At 53.2% G+C, this 18,504-nt stretch overlaps 1 protein-coding gene across 1 annotated transcript; it reads left to right on the top strand.

Moving 5' to 3' along the window:
* Nucleotides 1–545: 545 nt before the first annotated feature.
* On the top strand, nucleotides 546–17,612 carry ADORA2B (adenosine A2b receptor). Its single transcript, XM_009493711.2, has 2 exons — nucleotides 546–910; nucleotides 16,919–17,612. Exons 1-2 carry the CDS (start codon nucleotides 546–548, stop codon nucleotides 17,610–17,612), a joined length of 1,059 nt encoding a protein of 352 aa, XP_009491986.2.
* The last annotated feature ends 892 nt before the right edge of the window (nucleotides 17,613–18,504 follow it).

Here is an 18,504-nt window from a genome sequence, read left to right as displayed (position 1 = left end):
GCCGGTACCGGAGCCGGGCGGTGCGGGGGTGCGGGAGCCGGGCGGTGCCGGTGCCGGTGCCGGGGCCGGGCGGTGCGGGGCTGCCGTCCCGGGCCCCGCCGGTTCTCGGCCAATCGGCTCAGCGCCGCGCACTCCCCGCCCCGCTCGCCCCATGTGCAGAAATAGCCCCGCCGCGGCGGGCAGCGGCTTTCCGCGGGGAGCGGGCGGGCGGGCGGCGGAGCATCCCCGGGCGGCCCCGTCCCGCCCCGTCCCGCCCCGGGCAGCCGGCGGATGAGCCCCGCGGCGGGGGCAGCGGCCGGGCCGGGCGGGCGGGCGCTGAGCGGTGCCCCCGGCAGCGCAGCCGCGGATGCCCCCCGGGGGCCGGGCGCTGCGGGCAGCGGGGGGCCGAGGCCCGGGGCTCGCCGCGCCCCTCCGGCCCCCCACGCCCCGGCGGCCGGGCGGGAGGCGGCGGTGAGCCCGGACATGGGTGTTTCTCTCCGGGAAGCGCTGCCCCGTGGCCTGTTGGTACCTGCGGCCGGGCGGCCGGTGGAAAGTACCTTTTTCTCATGAACGGTTCTAGCTCCTCGCCCTGGGCTCTCGCCATGGACACTATGAAAACCACCTACATCGTGCTGGAACTGATCATCGCCGTGCTGTCGATCGCCGGCAACGTCCTGGTCTGCTGGGCCGTGGCCATCAACAGTACCTTGAAGAACGCGACCAACTATTTCCTGGTGTCCCTGGCCGTGGCTGACATTGCCGTGGGTCTGCTAGCCATCCCTTTCGCCATCACCATCAGCATCGGATTCCAGGTGGATTTTCACAGCTGCCTCTTCTTCGCCTGCTTCGTGCTGGTGCTGACCCAAAGCTCCATTTTCAGCTTGCTGGCGGTGGCCATCGACAGGTACCTGGCTATTAAGATCCCACTGAGGTAAGAGACTGGAGTGGACGCAGGTAGCCACGACCCCTGACGGCCCAGACTGGGACCTTCCTTGCCCTGGCGTGCAGGAACTTCTAGTGCTGCCATAAGAGGTTCGCTGCTCACAGGTGATGAGGGAAATAACAGAGATTTTTGCACTCGCCCGCAGGACTGGGATCGGGTTTTCAGTATCCTGCCTCTGACTTCAGAGCGTACCTTGGAGCTCAGTTTCTTGGGGATGTTTGTCTCGGGAGGGTCAGTGGCTTCTTGGGGGGGGGGCTCTGCAGTGATGTAGGAGTGGGCTTGGGGTAGTTGTAGCTAATCTATGCAGGTATTTATACAGCCCCCATTATTGTGGTGTCTGGGCATCTCCCAGGTAATTAAATATAGCAGCAACCGCTCTTTCTCCTGCTTCCCAGCCTATTAGAGAAGTAGTTTTGCAGCCTGTTCTGTAAGAGCTCGTCTCTTCCTGAGCTTAGGACACAATGCTTTCAGAAAGGCTGAAAGTCGTCTTAAATAGATCTTAATATGACTTTGTACATACTTCACGTTTTCAGCTGGGACTAGAGTTCACTCGGCTATCTTGCGGTTTTTAGAGGCACATAAGGAATGGACTGAAAGTGCAATTTGTCGCATCTACAAACGCTGAAACCGTATTTCCATGCTTGTATACGTACCTTTTCCTTCTGAGTGCTGACCACGTCGGAGTGTACAGATTGGCAAATGTCAGAAGGTGACAGCTCTGTGCATACACTGTGAAAGGACAAGAGGGAAAGAGGGAGTCATACTGCGGGTTTCAGAATTTTACAGTTTAAACTTCCATCCAAGGGTGGACATAAATCGATTTCCTTCTCATTTGTGGGATATTGCAAAATACTGGGGAAAAATGTGTTCAATATATCTTACAGGCACTTCACCAGTGAGTTGGTGCAGCAGCTTCCTTAAGCTTAAGTGCATCAGAACCCTGGCTTTGCATTACAAATGACCCGAGTCCATTAGTCTCAGTCTCCTTCATGTCTCTCTTGTCCCTCCCTGAGAATAAGACATGGATGGAGCCCCACTGGGGAGTCCAGGACTGGTCAGAAGTGGAGGCTGTGGGGAAGCAGGGCAGATTTGGCACAGGGACCTCAGCTGAACTGTGTAGGCTGCAGCTTTCCTAGATTCTGCTTGTCTCTGGTATCTCCCTTGCACGAGCGATGAATTCACCCTAAAGTGACTTTAGAAGGAAAAAGAAAAAGCTTCACCCTGTTCTCATACCTTGCATTGGAGAACTCCTATACGTTGGGGCAAATACTCATTAGTCACCCGGCAGTTGATGAAAACCAGTAGTGGAAACGCATGTATGTTGAGCGGCTGCATGTGTCATCGGAGCATGGAAATTCCAGGGGATGTAGAGTAAGCGAGAGGCGAGCTGCAGCCCTGGTCTGTGCAGGAGGGAGCAGGGGCAGAGCAGTTCAGGTTGCTGCCAGGATCTCTGATGCTGGCTGCTTACCTTCCCAGCCGCCCGGCTGGACTCAGAGACGCACCTTGGCTCTGGATAACGATTTGGGGCCTTTTCCATTCGTTCATTTGGGACTTTCTTGGGATGGGGGCTAGCGGCACAGCAGCCGCTACAGAAGCAGGTTGGATTTTTTAAGTTTCAATTTAATGCCACCACCCACCGCAAGCGAGCTGTTCGAGCATGGGCTGTTAGTTATAACCGCTTTGCTTTGTGCTACAAGTGCACTGCGAAGTGCTTAGCTGAGGAAGTTGAATCTTGTGAGATCGGTTTCTACTCTGCTGGAATACGAGACGAGAGAAGCAGATCAGAACTGCTCTGAGGGGATCGTTTCAATGCTTGCAGAAGGGAAGTGGTTTTGCCGACTGACAAAATCACAAGTATTTCCTCCGCTCTCTTTTTTTCACAATCCTGGTGTCTAGCAGGTTTGCTCGACTCTCCGTTCGGTCAGGCTATACACCTGTGTGCGATGAAATCCCAGGGCAGTTTTGCCTTGCTTTGGGATCCTTTCCCAACGTGGCTTTTTCACCCCGTCTTAGGCCAAATCTTTTATTGAATTTGCACAAACACCTTTATTCCTATGAGCGCTTCCTAGCTGGACACATACAGCCCCTCCGACTGCAAACGGAGATCGAGGAGTCCCATCCTAGGCTGGTCTGAAGGGTGAAGTTTGGATTAAACTTGGTCTTGGCATTGAGGCCAGTGACCAGTGAGTAAAACTCCTTTAAAAGGACGGGGGTTTCTCACTGCTAGGAGTGCAGGGCAACGGACAGGTCATTGCTTCGGCAACGGGAGAGTGAGGGACTGGTACTGAAAGGCTGGTTTTATTTGTACAGCCAACATCAAAAGAGGATAGAGGAGGTTATAAAACTACACCGGCAAAATGCTTTTCTACTGCACTAGGGTTTTCCAAGCCAGGCTTAGCTAGAGCTCCCTCGTCAGCATCGTTATTCCCGAGATGCTCCACAGTGCTGCTGGCAGTGAGGGGCGAGGAACTTGTCCAGCCCCCCGCTCTAGGTAGATGCACGCACCGTTGCTGGAAGGAGGTTTGCGCTGCGGAAAGGGAATTAATTTGTAGGAATGGTGACCTTAGGAAAAGTTTCTTTCTTGCTGAAACACTCATTCTGGAGACCAGTGCAGAGGCTGATACCAGACCATGAAGTATTAAATGTTCAAGAAAATGATTTGTACCCAGCCCTATCTAGCAATTACAATAAATAACGCAGTTGTTGCAGGGCAGACAAGCGTCAGCGTCCCTGTCGCGTCCACCAGCTCCCTGTGGAAACCTCTGCAGGGACGCTGAGAACTGAGTGTGCCGTATTATTTAATACTATTTCAGGGCTATTTAAGCACACTGAGAGGCTGGGCAGGTCTGCAGGCTGGGGGTGCGCAGAAGTTTGCATTACAGCCAGGCTATTAATGGATTTTTCAGTTCTGTGGCTGAACCAAAAAAATCCCATGGGGAAGAGGAAAATTGTTTCAGTCAAACTGAAAAAGCAATGTTTGGAGGTTTCAGTGAAACAAAGCGATCCTGACCAACCTGGCAGATTTTTGTTTGAGTTGCTTAACCCTTCTGACGTTGCTGTGCTGCTTTTTGAAACAGAGGCATCCTCACTGGAAAGGAACTCACAAATTCGCATCGAGACAATTGCAGAACAAAAATCTTCCAACATTTAAAAATGGTGTTTTAGAGCCCTCCCTCTTCTGGCTAAAAATATTTGCTGAATTTGACCTGAAGCCATGAATTCTTTCTGTCCCTTGAAACTCTTATTTTGTTTGTTTGTTTTTGACAAATTTACTGCTTGTGGAGGAGCCTCCGCCCGCGCTGCCCCATTTGCGCAGCTGCTGCTCTGAGCCCTTCCCCGGGTCCCTTCTCCCCTGGCCGGCGTGCCAGGACACATTTTCTTGTCCTCAGACCTGCTCTAACCTAACCTTGCTTCCCGCACCCCTCCGGCACCCCAGTGCTTCCGACCGGGCAGCGCTGCTGCCTGCGTGTGCCCGTCCCTGTGCCGCCCCAGGTACGCGGCACCATCCCTGCTCTCGTCTGCCAAGCTGAACTCCCCCGCCGCCCAAAAGCTCGCTGCCCCGCAGCGTTTCCTCCAAGCAGACTGTCAAAGCCAGGCAACTGAGCATCTTTCAGCAGCAGTAAATCCATCCTGCAGAGTGTTTGGCACAAGAGCGGTGCTAGGCTTTCGCTCTCTGGCTTTCTCCAGGGCTGGATTTCACCCCACAGTCCCATAGCTGCGAGCCAAAGGAGATTTGTAGGCAGAATAAAATCTTTCCCTTTTATTTGCATTAACCAAAATCCTTTGGCTTGGCTAATAATTGTAGGTACGGGTAGATGCCTGGAATAAATGTGTCGGGAACTAGGGAGGGAGAAGAGTATCTGTATTTAGAGAGCAAAATGAGAATGAAACGCTGTACAGTATCACGCTGCGTGTGTCCTTGTCCGGCTGGTAATCTCCTGCAGGACAGTGAACCTTGTACTGCTGCTGCCTACCTGGCAAACACCCCAGCTGAGACCTGCGGAGGGAAATCAGCCCCAGCTCCCTGCGATATGAGCTGATCCGCTGCGTGTTCTTCCTCCCTGCATTTAGTTCTCTCCCATCCTCAATTTTATCCCGAGCAGAAGTGCAAGGCTGATGTTGCCAGGCAGCCTTGCCATGAACTAGAACAGGATAGCCATGACCATGACATGCACCTTGCTGAGCCCTCGCTGCCCCCCTGCAGCCGGAGCATCCACGCGTGGGTCACGATCTGTCAGCGGTGTTGCACTGCTCTGCTTCTGGCGCTGCCAGCCTCCCACATGAGCTGCTGTCCCTCATCTTCGACGTGATGAAGGCAACAGTCCGGCTCGTTTCTGCTCCCCTCATGGGGACGTACTCCATTTGGGTTGCTGTTGCTTTTATCTGACCCTTTTAGCTGCGCGCTGTCCTTTCATGAGGTGGGTTGGCTGATGCTTTCTGGCTGCCTGCCCTCGCCGTGCCCTGCTGCTGCAGGGGAGGGGGTTCCCTCTCTGTTCTCCAGCAAAGAATTGTTCCTGCGTTCCTCCCAGCTTGTTCCTCAAGCAAAGCAAACTGGTGGGTATTGACGGCAGGTGGGAGGGCTGGCGCCGCTGGGGAGAGAAAACCCTCCTTGGAGCCTTGGTGTTCACCTGCCATTTTCTGTGTGTGATCAATGACACAGAATTGCAGCTGCTCTTCCTTCTTCTGCCCTTGCTTCATTTCCTTTCTGAAGGGAAATCCTTGCACTGCCCTTCGTCTGAACTCCTAGGCGTGTTCTGCTCTTCATGTGTGGCTCACGCAGTGCTCGATCCTGAGACCGGAGCAGCACCAGAGGCATCATTATTCCAGAGCAGTGGATGCTCTGCCTCCCCCATCCATCAGATGGCTGTGCCTGGCCAAGGTTACCATCAATTAATAAACTTAACATGCAACAAACTTGGCAAACGTGCCGAGTGCTGCGGGCGGGAGGGCTCGCATGTTTGCTTGAGCAATGGAGCTGTCACAGCTTTGAGGAAGTTCATGTCACTTGAGCTCGACTCAGGCAGAACACGGAGGGGGTTTGTGCTGCAGCCGAGGCTGGCAGCGCCCGCTCGCCTGGCCGGGGGTCTCCCAGGGCTGCCGCTCGCTCCGGGCTTCGGATGCAGCCGACTCTGGTCACAGAAGTACAATAAAAAAATCAGGAATAATTGCATGTGCCCTCATGGCCATAAACTGGAGAGGGGAAATCGCAGCTATTTTTAGTTGTGAGCAGTCTGGTTTCCTTAAAATGAGTGTCCTAAATTTTAATATTTTTCCCTCACCTCGGGTGTCACTTCCCTTCCAAAAAGCAAAAATCCCAACAGGAAGGGAATGAGTTGTCTTTGAGACCTCTGCCCAGATGCAGCTCCCGCAGAGGCGGGGGGGTAGTGGGGATGTCAGGGGGCGGCAGCTGAAGGCTTCATTTCCAGGCTGTCAGCTGCCAGCACCAATCTCTGGGCTGAGCCGGAACCCAGAGCTTTGGGTTTAGGAGCTTTTTTCAGTTTTGGCCAGCTCGATCTATAAAAAATACAGGTTAATTTTGAGATGAAAAAAAAGCAGCTTTGGCAATCTGGCAGAATTTTACTCCAGAAGACCCTTTGACCTTTCTGCAAAAAATATATTAAACCAAAACGTTTCGACAGCAAACTGTTTTATTTTGCAGTTAAAAGTTTTTGCTTTGTTAATTAACGGGCTTGTTCTTGGGCTTGTTTATGAATTTGCAGTTGGTCATAGCAATGAGCACAGACCACAAAACTGAGTCTTTTAGGGGTGTTCTGCCCTGGCCCTTGGGTGCGCCGGGCAGTCACTGCGGGGGGGCTTTGGGGCTCCTGTTGCTGCGTTACAGACAGCGTTGGTCTGCAGGATGCCTGGGCACAGTGACACCAGCTGTGCCTACAGATGTGTCAGTCCTCTCCCCTCCCCACTGGCTCTCGCGGCTTCGCAAAGGCCGACGACGGGCTCAGGGACTTTGTACGTGCCGAAGAGCCGATTATCTCCTAATCCTATGGATGACATCAGGCCTGGGCATGAGCCACAAATAACCTGTGAGTACATCAGTGGGTGTGTGTCCGTGCCCTTACGCTCACCCTTCGGTGCCGTGGGGGGACTGGTGTGGCACTGGGAAAGCGGGTGGTGACTGAGCACCGTGACCAGAGCTGCTGGACCCGCTGGGGACGAGGGACAGAGCACAGTCTCTGCAGGAGCAGCTGTGCAGGCGGACCAGTGCCACCACAGCCGGGGCTCTGCCTGTGCCCCCTTCATGATGCACTGTGCATCGGCACCCATCACCCCGCGCCCCGGTGCTCACCTCCTCCCTCCCTCCCGAACCCCGGTAGCAGGCTCCCCAGGAGCGCGGTGCTGCGGGGGCAGCTGCTGGCCACATCCTCCCTCCGCCGTGCTCAGACCTGTCGGTCTCCTCCATGAGATTTGCTTGTCATGCTGCAATGGCATAGCTGGCACGCGGGGGATGGCTGCTGTGCCGCCAGCTGGTTCAAACCCGGCTGCGCCCAGGCAGGGAGGTGAGGACGGGACGGGCTCCTCGAGCTGCCGGAGCGCGCTGGGATGGGGCACGGGCGGGTGAGTGGTGCTGGGCTCCGTGCTGACCACGCAAGATCCAACAGCCCTTGGGAAGGTTGGTCAGGGGTCTGCAGGGAAGGCAGATGAGTAGCAACTTGCTGGGGCCAGCAAACGGAGGGGCCAGCAAATGGAGAGGCCAGTGGTTTGGGGCCTTTGGGAAGGGCTTTAGCACCCGTTTCATTAGAGAGTGACCCGGCAGAGATCTGCCATCTCCCCACCCTTGTCTGTTATCTGAGTGAGCAGGACACTGGGTGTGTGGGAGGGGTAGAGGTTGCACCACTGCTCTATATACAGGATCACACCAAAACAGCTTGCTGTGAATCATAGTTCCTATCTCACCTCTACCATCCGCCTTTAACTGCACATCTGAGGTCTGACTGCTCTGGGAGGTTTGGAATGACAAAAATTCTCAGCCCCAGGCACCCTCCGGCAGATAACATGGGGTTTCAGAGCCCTGGAGGGAGGGTGGTGCTGGAGGAAGAGCTCGGGAGGGCTGCAGGCTTGTAAGGCTCCTCAGCCCTGAGGTCTTGGGTAGGGAGAACCAGGCTTTTGTGCTCGGGGACTCAGAAACACCCCACGGAGCATGAAAGGCGGGTAGGTATCGCACACTCCTGCATGCATATGGGTGTCTTGAGGTGGCTGCTTATCTTCTGAGGTCACCAGTTGTTGCAGCGCGAGAGCTGGTGTGCGGAGTGCTGAGCTCATTTCCTTCCTGTTCTCCTGGGGCTCTGGGCACCTCTCGTAGTCCCCCCAGCATCAGGTGTGCTCACAGGGAGCGGGGTGTGGTGTTGCCCAGTGTGGGCAGGGAGCTCCCAGCTAGCCCTGCACCCCGCTCATAGCCCGTGTGTCTTAGTTCAGTTTTCAGTCACCTTTTCTCACCCCATCAGGGGCGAGAGCTGGCTGGGGCTGGCTTCTACAGACAGAAACCAGGGTATTGAATGCAAATTCCTGCCCAGCTTCAGGCTGCTGTGAAAGCATGCGTGTGAGAAAAACATTCACACATCCACATCACAGCCGCTGTCGGTGTTCAACAAGTGCACAGCTCTGCGGCCGCCTCTCCCATTGCTCCCCACCCCACAGCAGCCTGAGCTGCAGTTTCCCTTCTTATTCCCTTCTTAATCCTCCAGATTACCCAAATGCGTGCCATTTGCAGGGTGCTGTGGGCCAAAACTGCATTTCTCTCCTGCGTTTCTCCTTCCCACGTTCCTGGTCCTGCAAACCCGATGCCCTTCAGCCATTGCCCTGCCCTGAGCCGGTGCCGTGCTGGCAGTGGCAGGGCTGAGGTGCCAGCCCGTGGAGGGGTGTGCGGGGATAAACCGGGGTGAGGCGGGAGCTGGGGGCTATGGCTCGGCTCTCCCAGCTGCTCCGCCGCCATCCCGGGGAAGGAAGAGTTCACAGGAGGGATAAGCACATGGGCATGGACACCTTGCTGGGAGGGTTTTAAACCTATAGGGACTCGATAGTCCAGGCTCGCAGGCTGCAGGAGCTGCCTGGTTGTAGCCTATATGGGGTAGGCTGGGCATGCCGGCACAAACGGGTACCCAGGGATAGGGAATGCTCCCCTCCATACGCCTGGCTCATCCCAAGAGTCATCGCCATGGCTGAGTGTGAAGCACAAGTGGGTTTTGTCCACTTTTGTCCTGGGAAGAGTAATTTGGAGCCTCCATAACTGGGGAGCAGTTAACCTGGGGCTGCAAACGGGTTTGCCTCTGACTGGCAGACATCCCCCATCCCTGCCGTCCCCTGGGAGCTTCACATGGCCAGCGTCCACCCGAGGGCTCATCTGCAGCCAGGACTGCTTCACCCTGCTGCTGCTCTTTGTGCCTTTCTCTGCCTCACATCTGCGACTCTGCTCCTAGGTGGAATTGCTTCCCAGCGAGCGAATGCACAGTACGGCACGTCTGGAGCCGCCCCAGCCCCTGACGGCCTCCGATCACACACTGGGCTTGTCTTCTTCTCTTATTAGTTCAAAAACATCTAGCTTTTATTTCAGACTAAGGCTGAAAAGGCCATATAACATGAGCAAAGCAAGCCCTGGAGCAAGTTAAAGCCTTCCAGTCTTTAAATGCCTTGTATAGTGATCCTCCAAATCTACAAATGGAGCGTTGCAGGCTGTGACCCTTGCTGGTTAGCTGCCCCAAGCACGAACAGAAACGTGACAGCACTGGGAGGCGAGCAGCTGGTTGTTCCTCCTCGCTCAGTGAGGATGGGAGCCAGGGCAAGGCTGGCTTCCCCGAGCAGCCAGGCTCAAAGCTCAGAGCAGCACCCACATACCGGCCTCCCTTTTGAAGACAAGGCTTGAGCAGCAGCCTGTAGCCCAGCTGCGTGTTGCAGGGGCCGGGTGTTCTCACTTACATGTCGCTACCCGGATGATTTGCACGGCAGTGGGGCTGCCTGCGCAGCGTGGGGTGCTCCCCGATGGGTGGGGGTGCTCGTGGGGTTGCTGCCCAGTGGGTGCGTGCTCTTGGCACCCGGAGCTGGGGAGGGCTGTTGCACTGGGAGCGTGCACTTCTTCCCATTCAGCTTTTCCTGACAGGTTAAGGATGGCTGTGCGCCAGCATCTTACGGCATGTTGAGGGCTGTCTCCGTCAGGAGGGTGGGTGCACAGCGGCCGAGCTGCCGCAGGCGCTCAGGTTTCCCGTGAAAGCACCAGGCAGTGGGAACGGTGCTCCCGACAGCCAGAAATGGATGGCGCTGAGCGATGCCTCCTGCCCCTCCAAACAACCCCCGTGTGCTCACCTGAGCTGTGCGTGCTGGCGTGTTTGCAGCAACCCGTCCAGCGGAAGGCTGGGAGCGCGAGCGGGGGACGCTGCTGTGGTCCTGGGCGCACAATAGGGACAGATGTGGGAGGAAGTGATTAATCTGCAACTGGACATGGACAGACGCAGATGTCCTGCTTCCTTGGCTGATACCATAACCGCTAATCAGATTTCTCACTCTCAACGCCAACTCCTTCCTAGTTGAAAAGCACAGCTTTTTCTTCTCCCCCCCACCCCAAGGTGCAATTTATGATTCATTTAAAACGCCCTGCCAGGATATTTCAGCTGGTATGTGATCTCCATTCCATGGCTGTGCATGGAGCTAATAGAACAGCAGCAATGGTGCTTATTTCATGCTGTTACAGCTCAAAAAAAAAAAAAAAAAAAAGCAAGATGCAGAGTACAGCTGCAAGTAGATGACAAGGATACAATGCTTGGCAGCCAAATTGCTCTCTCCCCTTGTGAATGGAGGTGTCTGTGTATTTTCCTTCACACTTAAAATAGAAACATATAAATTATCACTGCTTGTTTGTATCAGAGCACCTGCGTAGTCTGAGTTCTGCAAACTCTCCATCTGCTCACCTCCCTGCATCCGGCAGCCTGGGCACGGGGCAGAGCAGGGAGGGAAGCAGGGAGAGCAGTGGGGAGCACCAGCCCCGAGGGCTCCCTCCACAGCTCTGGGCACTGGGATTCCGGGATTGCAGCGAGGCCCCAAGCTGGCTGCAGCATCCCTTGCACAGCCACCACGCCTGTGTCTCCCCACTGATCCCATCAAATGCGGCCTCAGCACAAGATACCTGTGAGTTTGGAGTTTAAGCACTGAAATTACTCATCGAAGGCTGATCTTGCGCTGGGGCTTGGCAGTGGGAGAACCGGCCCAAACTCCTTGAGCAGAGCAGGGCAGCAGCCTCCCCTGTGGCCGGGGCGCAGGGACTCTGCTGCGGCTGCTGCTGAACTGCAGCTCTGCTGACGGACCCGCGTCTGTGTGGGGTGGGAATAGAGTGGGGTTGACCACACGACGGGTGCAGGATTAGAGCTACGTCTTGCCTGAGTCAAAGCGCTCCCCTACATCATCCCAGAGACTCTGAAGATGCCAGGACAAGGGATGGGACCCTCCTGGCTCTTCCCAGTTAAGGCTGGAGAAGGCAGAGATGTCCTTGTTCAAATGCTTGGACTAAGCAAGCCTGGGAGGATCTGTCCTGAGAGAAAATTTTCCTGATGGAAAAGTTAATGCTGCAACTTCAGCATTGTGTTACATGCACAAGAGAAGCATTTAAACAGCCGGTGTCCGTGTGCAGCTTTCACAAGCACAGCCTGGCAGCCCTGCAGCCTTTTGAGGGCTGCTGGCGAGACGAAGCCTGACCGAGGGGGGCTGGATTTCTTGTAACGTCTTTTTGTTGCTAGAAGCTACATCTCAGCCAGTCTCCGGGATTTTACTCAGGCACCCAGCGAGGACAGGGGACAGTGCTGATGCCTGGGTGGGTGGGCATCCTATTGCAGACATCTGAAGAGCCAGGACCGACGGTGTATTTGCCAGACACCGGCTGCAGGTCTTCAGACTATGGCAGAGATGATGGAGCTCATTTTTGTGTCTCCGACAGTGGCCCAGTAGCAGGGAGGTAGGGAAGGACTTTGGGAACAGGGCTGCCATGGTGAACAAATTTAAGGGTGTTTTGTCACTCTGCAGGTGACAGTCAAAGGGGTCACCTCCTGCCTACCCACCCCTGGGCAGGGCAACTTGGGCTGCGTGGTCGAACGCTGCCCAGCGCGGTGGACCCTGCACCACAGCGCTGATGAGCACATGGTGGTAAGTGCTGATGCAGTTCCTCACCTTGTAGATCACCCTTTTGTTCAGCAACATGTCTCAGATGTTCAGTTAAACAAACTATTTACTATTGGCTCTGCTCTTTGCTAACCTCAGGTTTATTTACTCGGTAATTTATCAGCCAGGGCCCAGGTCAGCATCATGGTCAGGGCCACCATCAGACTCCACCAAGCACCAGGAGAGTGGGTGCATGGCACCACAACGTTTTGACCTGTTCATTCTTCTGGGCTGCTCAGGGATGGCAGGGGATTCTCCCCCATTCCTGCTCTCTGAGATAAATAATGTGGGAATAATAGTCCCATTCCAGACCATTTCCTCCAGGCTGTTGCTGGTTTCTGCCCCAAGTCTAATCGCCCCAAACACTGAATTACGCCTTGGTTGCTGCTGTACGCTCCTTGTTAGATAGAAGCTCAGGGGCAGCAGTGCCTCTGCTTGGGCAATCTCTGCGTGGTCACTGCAGGGGCTGGCGGGGAGATGCCAGGTACGTGCAGGACGTGACTCAGGTCCTGCCAGTTGGGAGCCAAACTGCTGCACGGGAGAGGCTGGGCTGGCTGCAGGCTGGCAGTGTGTCCTGCTCTGCTCCAGCTGTGCCTAGCAATGCCTGCCTGGGTGTCTTGGCTGCTATCCAGCTCTAGTAAATAGCAGTAGAAATGCAATGAGATCTGTTGGAAAAAACCCCACCCTGACCATCCTACCAACCAGAGGCACAGTGCCTGGAGAATGCAGAGAGGTTTCCAGCACCCCGCGGTAACGTACGACTTTGTCGCTTTGGTGGTTGCCATGATGCTCTTCCAGAAAAGCTGTGGACCTTGCTGAGCCATCACTGAAGTGGAAGGGCGACAGCGATGTGTGCTGGGTGAAGGACACCATCTCCAGTCCATGGGCTGGCTCAGGGGACATCTCCTCCAGCCTCAGCAGCAGAGCAGTTGCTCACTCCACGGCACGGTGGCTGGGCAGAGCTGTGTTGTGCCCCGGCTGAAGCCTCTGCCGCCGGCCCGTTTTGGTGACGGCACAGCAAGTACCAACCCAGCAGCCTGGCACTTGTAGACGATAACACCAGTGGGTCAGAGCCATGTTGTAAAAGCAGCTGAACGTTCCTTAAAGTATTTGACCTGCTGCAGCCCGGGCTGTGTGACTGTGGTGCTGGTGGCAAACGTATAGTTATGTATGTCAGAAGAATAGAAACGTGAATCGCTTGATGATGGCAGCACGGTGGGGATGGCATCGGGGCTTCTGCAACACATCCACTGTGGGGGCACTGGGTGGGAGCTGACATAATTAGCTGCTTGATGATGATTATGATGGTAAAGAGACTTTGCCTGGCGGTGTAAAAGGCACTAATGCATTGCCAGGTTATTTAATCTCAATAAATCATTTTAAAATATTCAGCTGTTATTTACGTTAAAGCAACATTTGATGCCTCTGGGCAGTATTCAGCTGTTATTTATGTTAAAGCAACATTTGATGCCTCTGGGCAGAAACACAGAGGAGATTCAATATTTGTTATACATTAATTGCGCAGACTTAGGTGAGTACATTTACTTTGATAGTTTTTTGCCTAATAATATTAAGCCTAAAAGAGAATGAAGGAGGGGTTTGCTGGAGCATTCAGAGCTGTCAAAATCTGTTGGTTCCTCACTGTCTGATCATGTTTTACAGAGCTTAGGAAAAAAGTTGAGTCTCAGTTTTTTCACAGCCCACGCCTGCTCTTCTTGATGGTGGTTATATCAGGGGTTGCAGTTGTGTGTAGCCGCTCGCTAATGAGCCTCTTCGTGCCTTGATCTGGTAATAGTCATGCACTGCTTTTTATTTTTAAGCACTTGCTTAACTTCCATTAACTTAAGGCAGCATCCCACCAAATAAGTGTATTAAGGTAATAACAGGGTAATTAGTGAACAATTTTAGAGCATCGAACTATCCCCAATTTCACCTTGGCCTCTTGACCCAGAGCGCAGCATGTTTTTCCATCTCCTCCTTCTGACAGAAGGGGCCCTCACTTAAACGTGAGCCTGGCTGCAGCTCTGCTGTGTGTGCTGGGGAAGAGTGAGCAACACGAAAATGAAAATTTAAAAAAAAAAAAAAAAAAAAAGCCACCATTACAGCCACTGGAAAATGAAGTGACTACTTAACTGGTTTTGTAAACCTTCAAGCCGAGCCTTATCTTCGCAGAAGAGCTCAGGAGAAGAGCAGATGGAAGAGGCCTTATTTGGGGTCATATGTTTTCAGCAAGAGGCAGCACTGAATGTCACCAGCTTGGCGTGGCGCAGCAGACACCAGCCTCAGCACGGCACGCTGAGCCGCAGCGGCTTTTCCTCATGTTTCTGCGCACAGCCTGCTTCAGACACACAAAACTCTTGACTCCTCCAGCTTCACTGTATGAACAGTGGTCCCTTTTGCATTTTCCAGTCTCACTATGATAGGTTTTGGGCTGTGACGTGACTGAGGCAGCAGAGAAGCAACCAAAATGATCAACTAAGCAAGAATAGCACAAGCTGAGGAACCACGGGTTTTTTCTTCCCACGTGCAGAGCTGTAGGTCAGCAGCAGCTCTTGGTGCTCCTGCAGCAGTGACTAAGCTTGGCCAACGTCGTAGCTCGAGACTCAGACTTTGCCAAGAGATCAGATTTCTGGGAACTTGCTCCGAATCAAATCTTAAAGTTTTCAGGCCTCACAACCCCAGACCAGCTCTGGCTCCTGAAAACAGGCATGTAACACAGGGTTCTGAAAGCAATGGGCTTGGCCTCAGTGATGACCTGTCCGATAAATTCTCATCTTCTGAAGCAGCGAGACTTAATAATAATGAGAGAAAAGTGCAGGGGAAATCCCTCAGTTGCTGGACCTGCCCTTTAGACATCTACCCCGTGGAGTGTGTTCAGCATTGCCTAAATGTGGCTGCTGCTCCCGCATCCTCTCAGCCAGCCCCGGCCGTGCCTGAAGTGAGCCCCGCTTGCCGTGGCCACACAGAAGGAGCCGAGGGCTCCCCGCAGCCCCTCTTTGCCTCCAGGTTTGTGCTGGCAGATCCCCCACTTACCCTCCTGTCTTTGTAGCTTGCAGGAGGAGAGGGACACACGGCTCACACGGAGGAGACCGCAGTGTGATTCACAGGCACAGCTGCGGTTCTGTGGGAATAAAACCCTTCCCTGCCTCACGGGCCGGAAGAAAATCAAGACAAACGTTCTTAGGAAAGGAGGAGCAGGGTAGCCAAGCCAGAGTAAACAAGCACGGAGAGAAGGGTGTGGGAAGGGGGGGACGTGTGTCAGCCAGCAGATGCTAACTGGCTGTGGAGAAGACAGTAATGGGTTTCTCATGTTGTCTTTCTGGCAGTTGCCGGTTCTTCATATCTCCAAAAAGCGACCCGACTGATGCTTTGACATTGGCATCTGTTCTGGTTGCACCCAAACCAGCTTGACTTTTGCTGCTTTAGGTTCCAGCCCTGTTTGTGTCTCTGAGCATCAGCCACAACCTTTGTTTTCTTGGCTATGAAGGCACCTGGTCCGCTGGGTTAGGAAAGGTGTGGGCAGCGCATGGCTCTGCACCCCTCAGCACTGCACAGCTTGCCCCTGGACCACTGTGGAGCTTCTTTGTAGCACATGTGAGAGCAGCAGGTGCCCAAGGAAGGCGTTTACTTAAAAATCTGGATCTTTACAACCAGTTATGGTGGGTCAGCAGGGCACAAGCATCGTTTGACAGCAGCAACTATGCATGGCTGTATGGTTTAAGCCCACTGATGAGTTCAGCAGCTGCAGGTCCAGGTCTGTGTGTGGCTTCAGGACGTCTTGATGGTGCATGTCCCACAGAATTGGCATGTCACATATACAAGCAGTGGAGGCCAACACCAGCCTGGGAGCTAAGCGAAGCTGCCCGCATCAGCACTGTTGATGGAGGATGCATAAAGCAGGGACGTCAAATGGGGGGAGAAGAACCCAGTGTCCCTGGCTCCCAGCTCCACGCCTGGATGTGAGACTCTGAACAGAGACACAAACCCTAACTTGTAACTCTCCTAAGCAATCCATCACTAGCAGCTGCTTTCAGATGCTGGCTCAGAAAAGTCTGTCGGGGTATTTGTTACCAAGCCACAACAAGCTTGCGTGGGCTGCAGTCTGGCACGTGTAAACCAGCAATTGCACTGTTTGGGAAACTGGTAGGATCCCTGGTTTCCACACACGTGTACTTCCCACCTTAGTGTGTGAGGTAGCATGGGAAGGGACATCACATTATGGGACTGCTGCAGTATCCAGTGAAAGCCAGCATTGCTGCAGGCATAAAAGCAGCCCAAGTTGAAGCAAGTTGGCTGTGGAATAAAGGCTGTAAGTGTGTGGTGATGTTGGTTAAGTCTTAAGCTACCCATTACAGTGTAGAACTGAGAGCCAGCATTGTCTCAGCTGTAGTAAGTCAGCCCAGAAGTTCATGTAGCCCAGCAACATGCCCTGGCGTGCCCAATAATGGCTGCTTAGAGCAAGAGAGTAAGTTGGTGGTTACAGAGTGAGCCTTCCCCCTGTTCTTGCCCTCCTTGTAGTTGGTGGTTCAGGCTCATGCAATGATAAAGCCTTTTTTAAGACTCCAGGTCCTTACCTCCTATTGAAGGATGTTTGCGGGCAGGGGCGGTGCTTGGCACCTCTCAGGGATAGTGAGTGAATCACCTCCCCAAATCATTTTGCATAGGCTTATAGCACAGGTGAGATTTTTTACCCCTCTGGTGATCGCAGAGGTGAGGTTCCTGCATGGGTGTGGGTGGGGCTTTTGTGGCATTAGCCAAAATGCTGATGACTTTCACTGCCGGGAAGTCATGAGTGCTCACTTATTTAATGGCTCTATCTCGATTTTATTCTTGGTGCTGTAGGTATAATAGTCTGGTGACTGGCAAGCGGGCAAGAGGACTCATCGCTGTGCTGTGGCTCCTGTCCTTTGGAATTGGACTGACTCCCCTTATGGGCTGGAATAAAGCTATGAGCGGTTGTCCCAACGCCACCAACGAGACAGGGGCTGACACCGGGACAGAGCACCATGGCTGCTTCATCTCATGCCTCTTTGAGAACGTGGTAACGATGAGCTACATGGTGTATTTCAACTTCTTCGGCTGCGTGCTGCTTCCGCTCATTATCATGCTGGGAATCTACATTAAGATATTTATGGTTGCCTGCAAACAGTTGCATCAGATCGAACTGATGGGCAACTCCAGGACCACACTGCAGAAGGAGGTCCACGCAGCCAAGTCTCTGGCCATCATCGTAGGACTTTTTGCCTTCTGTTGGCTGCCCCTGCATATCTTGAACTGCATCACTCTCTTCCATGAGGAGTTCTCCAAATCCAAGCCTGAGTGGGTGATGTATATGGCCATCATCCTCTCCCATGCCAACTCTGTAATCAATCCCATCATCTATGCCTATAGGATCAGGGACTTCCGCTACACCTTCCACAAGATCATTTCCAAGATCCTCTGTAAGACGGATGACTTCCCCAAGTGCGCCACTGACAACAACCAGCACCTGACTGTCACCAACATTAATTCTCCAGTAGCCTCTGTGACCATATGACCGTGCATGTCCTGCTCCTAGGATTTTGCAGTCTGTCCCTGACACTACCCTTCCCTGTGCCTATGTGAACAGTTGCGGCTAACTCCTAGAGGAGTGCTCAGAGATGACCACTATGCAGTTATGCAGCTGTATTTTTTTTTTTTTAATTATTTTCATAATTAACCTAGTGCCTCCTAGAGGAATAACCTGACCAAGGAGACTGAGCGCAGCTCACCCTCGCTGTAAACCCAGGTTGTGTGAGTGCTGGTGATCGTATCATATTTCCTTTCCAGGTCAGACATTGACTGTGGGAGACCCACCTGCTGGTGGTGCTTCCCCAATTGTGCTGCTCATATTAAGTCCTAGGATCTTTATTTTAATTATTATTATTTTTTTTTAATCTTTTGATTCATTTAGGAGTAATAACTTTGTGTCTGTTTTTGGGTTGTTCTTTAAGTCCACACTTGACAGCACTTTGGTAATACCCTAATTATTCCATCAATTGTTTGATGCAGCTAGTATTCTCCGATGGGAAAAAGTCTTACTTAGCCCAGTTGCTGGTGTGAAACTGAATCTGTGTTCCAGGTTCTGAGGGACGTGACTGTGTTGATGGGAAAACAAGATCAGAACTGGCCAGCTATTTTTGGCCCCAGTATGGAAGCCCTACTTACTGAAAGAGAAAAATTTTAGAAAAGAGATGACTGAAGTTTTAGAACAGTGGTTTTATTGCCTTTAAATCACTTTAGTCTATAGGATTATGCAGACCAGTGCTTCAGGTTTGATTTCAAATCTGTTTCCTGCTATCAAAAGACCAAAGTGCCCTAATATTCCTAGCTAATCTGATCCAGAGTCACTGAGCTGAGTGCAAACACTCCCTTGGTGACATGAGCTCTACAATTAGATTTTTTTACTC

The sequence above is a fragment of the Pelecanus crispus genome, chromosome 12 (genome assembly GCF_030463565.1).
Source record: "Pelecanus crispus isolate bPelCri1 chromosome 12, bPelCri1.pri, whole genome shotgun sequence".
Lineage (NCBI taxonomy): Eukaryota > Metazoa > Chordata > Aves > Pelecaniformes > Pelecanidae > Pelecanus > Pelecanus crispus.
This window is presented reverse-complemented; position numbering and strand designations above follow the sequence as displayed.

Excerpts from the sequence above, each read along its gene's own strand:
- ADORA2B (XM_009493711.2), top strand. The coding sequence starts at position 546 with ATGAACGGTTCTAGCTCCTCGCCCTGGGCTCTCGCCATGGACACTATG. Across the intron at positions 911-16,918 it reads GCTATTAAGATCCCACTGAG|GTATAATAGTCTGGTGACTG; the intron begins GTAAGAGACTGG and ends TTGGTGCTGTAG.